At 31.6% G+C, this 4,147-nt stretch overlaps 1 protein-coding gene across 1 annotated transcript in view; it reads right to left on the bottom strand.

Moving 5' to 3' along the window:
- LOTGIDRAFT_164076 (hypothetical protein) overlaps positions 1 to 1,124 on the bottom strand; it is a gene marked incomplete at both ends in the record, with an annotated part of 2,673 nt that extends 1,549 nt beyond the window's left edge. The window contains one exon of the mRNA XM_009060567.1: positions 640 to 1,124. Coding sequence (XP_009058815.1) covers positions 640 to 1,124 — 485 coding nt within the window. The remainder of the gene's footprint in view (positions 1 to 639) is intronic.
- Between the last annotated feature and the right edge of the window lie 3,023 nt (positions 1,125 to 4,147).

The following is a 4,147-nucleotide window of genomic DNA, read 5'->3' as shown; positions in this document are numbered from 1 at the left end:
AATTGTTTTCTAACGTTGTATTAGTTTGTGGAACTTGATTCTGAGTTCCTTCTTTAATTTTGAAATCGCATCTGAAATAAGCATCGGAAAGAAGCAACCAATTCGATAATGAATTTATTTCGAAGGTAATTCTACCACCATCATTCAATTGGGATTTAGAACCAACAGTCGGTGAGATGATAATATAATCCTCTTTTTTCTTGTTAAATGAATAACGAATCGGATCGTATGATCTAAAGATTGGATCTAGTATTTTATTTGCCATTTTTAAGGTTTAAAATTTGAGTAGAAAATTGTTTTTTCCAAAACGAGACTATTAAAAAATGTTATGTATTTTTATATAAGGGTATTTTTAATATGCTTTTTTTGATAGAAAGTAGGAAATTGATTGAAGGTGTTTTTTGGTGTATGAAATGTAAGGGTGTTTAGGGTGTAATAATTTATAGGGAGTTTAGGTCTTTTTTTAGTGTAAGAATTTATGAAATGTAGGGTGTTTAGGTTTTTTAGTATATGAAATGGTAAGTCGGCATATGGTAAAAAGGGGGGTGTAGTGTACATACACTGGATGGCCAATTTGGTAAAAAAATTTTTTTGGTAAACAGGTAAATGGTAAAATGGCATAAGGTAATGTACACATACTACTGATGTATTGTTTGCTGAAATTTTCCTCCATGGATCACCAAAAGATGTTCAATCAAAAATATAAAATAGATTGCGTAATTTAGCCAATGTTCAAAACCGAGGTCAATGGGTCCCGGCGTCCACATATGTAATAGATAGTAATAATGTTCAAATACAACAAGGTCGTAATAATAATGATAACTAGAGCCGTGCCACGGTACCAAAGCAGTGCCCATCCGACCTGATACATCGGTGAAACGTTGCATTTTAAAGGCACAATGGGATTTCTTAACGAAAAGAAAAGCATGTAAACATTCAATATTAAAAATATCGTTTAAACCGTTTAACGTTCGGTAGTGAAGAGACGCATGAATTTGATACCATTCGGTACTAAAAGGTGTTAACATTCGGTAAAAGTAAGGTTTCGCTTTATTTATCCACGCTGTAGTGTTAGATTTTTTGGTTTCTAAAGATAAAGAACCTAATCCAAACTTGTTCGCCATTTTTATTGAGTTAAATTTATTACAATTTCTTCGAATTGTTTTCCTAAACTCAACTGATATAAAACCCAAAGTGAAAGCTGGCCACAAAACTTTTGTCCCGGTAATTGAATTTGAAATGTTGAACATTTGATTGGTTTATTAGTCAATTGGATTATCTCTTCAGTGGGTTCTAATCCATAAGAATCGAAAAAATATAAGTCATTTGAAGAGTCTTTGTACAAAGCAGAATGATGAACTCCTTTTTGATCGGAAGTATGTATATTTGTTATCGAGTAAAATTTACCTTTCTTATATTTCAGATCATTTATTTCATCTCTCATACAATAATAAATCGGTGATATATTTAAATCATTCGCCCATCTCATAAGTTGAAAATTTGTGGTTGTATCGGTTCCATATTTATCGAGAAAGATATTCATTTTAAAAGTCGGTTTTTTTAGGAGTATGCGGTAAATATTGTTGAAAACCCAATTGATGAAATATATACGTAGTTTGTGTTTGAAAAAAATTGTATTACATTCTGATAAAAACACATTCAATAATATTTTGAACATAAATTTGCATTTAAATCTAAAAAATTTAAATTTAAGAAAGCGTAAATGCTTTTCTACATCTAAATTTCTTAATCTTCTATCAAATTCTTCATCATCATCTTTGTTTTCGAGAAATTCATTCATTTTTAAAAGTCGGTTTTTTGAAGTTCATTTTGATAAAACCTTCCTATGATTTGTTCTTTGTCTTGATCGATTAATTCATATGTCTGAGGTGATGTGGTGTTTACTTTATCAACGATGAATATTTCGTTTGTCCAGTATCCAACGTAACCTTTTTCGAATTTGCTTTTATATTTGAAAATACGAACTCGATCTCCGACTTTAAATTTGGGTTTGATATTTAAATTCTTTATTTTATTTTCGTAGTTATGTTGCGCGTTAATTTACTTTATAATATTTGGATTACTCGAGGCTTGTGTTGGTGTGACAGCTATAGATAAATGAATTTTGTTAATGTATTCATCTACAACCTCTGGTAATATTTTAAGCCAATTTTGAGATTTCATTTCCGTGAACTTTTTGAATAATTTATTTTTTAGAGTTCTATTATATCTCTCAATAACTACAGCTTTACCTTCATTATGTGTACTGTAAATTTCAAATCCCAGAGATTTCATATTTTTGTTATAAAATTCACTTCCTTTATCTACCCACAGTTTTTCTGGATGTCGGTTAGATTGTTTCATAATCGTTTCAAATGCGTGTTTGACTGATAATCCTGTTTTGTTTTTCAAAGGAATAACCCAAGCATATCTCGTATACAAATCTATAACTGTTAAGCAATATTTAAATCCTCTTTCGACTGGCATATGAATTAAATCGGCTGACCATATTTCATCTTTTTCAAACACTTTTAGTTTTTCTAAATTCTTTATGAATTTCATCCGCCAATCCCAAGCCTAATTTCATCTTTGCTTTTAACAGTTTAGAGCCCTTTGCATTCTCTCTTTGAAAGTTGGATTTGGAATATTTTCCAGTTCAATAATCATTTGTCTGTCTGCCTCGTGTCTGAAGTTTATGTCTGTTTCTGTATAGTATGTCGTGTTTAAGCGCAGCGGCGTCAACTCTATTGACTGGTTCTTTGACCGGTTTGGGTTTATCATTTTCGTCTAATCTCAGATCTAACCTGGTACCTGGACCGGTGTAATTATGACCGGGAAATGTTTTTCTCCGGAATATTTCGCCCATGGAAACCAGGAAGAGAACCCAATGATTTTTGTATATCTGAACCAAAATAAGTTTTTGGAGCGTGAGCGACTATCATTTTAATCCTATAACTTTAAAACCTTTTCCTTTCCTTTCTTCTAATCTCCTGTTTCGCAGTTCTCTTATTAGCTCTAATTCTTTCAACTCGTTAGATTGTTTCACTGTGTCGCTTATACTCTTTCCCGCTTGGGCGATTGAGCCGACGGCTTTCGCTCCGGTTGAAATGAGTGATTTGTTGTTTGAAACAAAGCTAGCTACTTTTGGAATTTTTGTTTTACCTAGAGAAAATAATGAAGAAAAGATACCGTCGCCCGAATAATCTTCGAATCTGTGTCGTTCGTGTTTTAGAATTAAACTCATACTATTTTTAAATTGTGTTTCCAAAAACAAGAGTTATCTCCCTTAAAAATAACATTATTTCAAAACGAGGCTATTAAAAAATGTTATGTATTTTTATATAAGGGTATTTTTAATATGCTTTTTTTTATGGAATGTAGGAAATTGATTGAGGTGTTTTTTGGTGTAAGAAATGTAGGGTGTAGTTTAGGTGTAATAATTTAAGGGGGTTTAGGTCTTTTTAAATGTAGGGTATTTTTTAGTGTAAGAATTTATGAAATGTAGGGTGTTTAGGTCTTTTGCTGTAAGAATTTATGAAATGTAGGGAATTTAGGTCTTTTTTGGGAGCTTATATATTGGTCGCATTTTCCCCATGAAATGAAATGGAATGGGGAATCCCCGTGCAACCAATATATAAGCTCATACACTACTATTACAAAGTGATTACTCACCGATAAAAAAAGGTGAATAATCACCATTTACTGAATGATTACTCACCATTTACAAAGTGATTGCTCACCATTTACAAAGTGATTGCTCACCATTTACAAAGTGATTACTCACCATTTACAAAGTGATTACTCGCCGGTAAAAAAGGGATTACCCACCAATTACAAAGTGATTACTCACCGGCAAAGAAAGAAAAGGAGGAGATTACTCACCAATTACAACGTGATTATTCAAGGGATTTAAGGGAGGTAATTAGTCTCTCAAATTGATTTTTATAGTTCTAGGGGGGTAATTAGTCTCAAAAAAATAGTTTTTGCTATATTAGTGAGGTCTCTAAAATATTGAATTTTCCTATTTAAGAGAGGTAATTAGTCTCTTGAAATTAATTTTAAATTTAAGGGATGTAATTAATCTCTCAAATTGTTTTACAGTTCAAGGAAGGTAATTAGTCTCTAAAAACAAATTTTCCAATTTAAC

The sequence above is a fragment of the Lottia gigantea genome (assembly GCF_000327385.1).
Source record: "Lottia gigantea unplaced genomic scaffold LOTGIsca_43, whole genome shotgun sequence".
Classification (NCBI taxonomy): domain Eukaryota; kingdom Metazoa; phylum Mollusca; class Gastropoda; family Lottiidae; genus Lottia; species Lottia gigantea.
The sequence above is the reverse complement of the archived record's forward strand: the minus strand, read 5'-3'. Positions and strand labels throughout refer to the sequence as shown.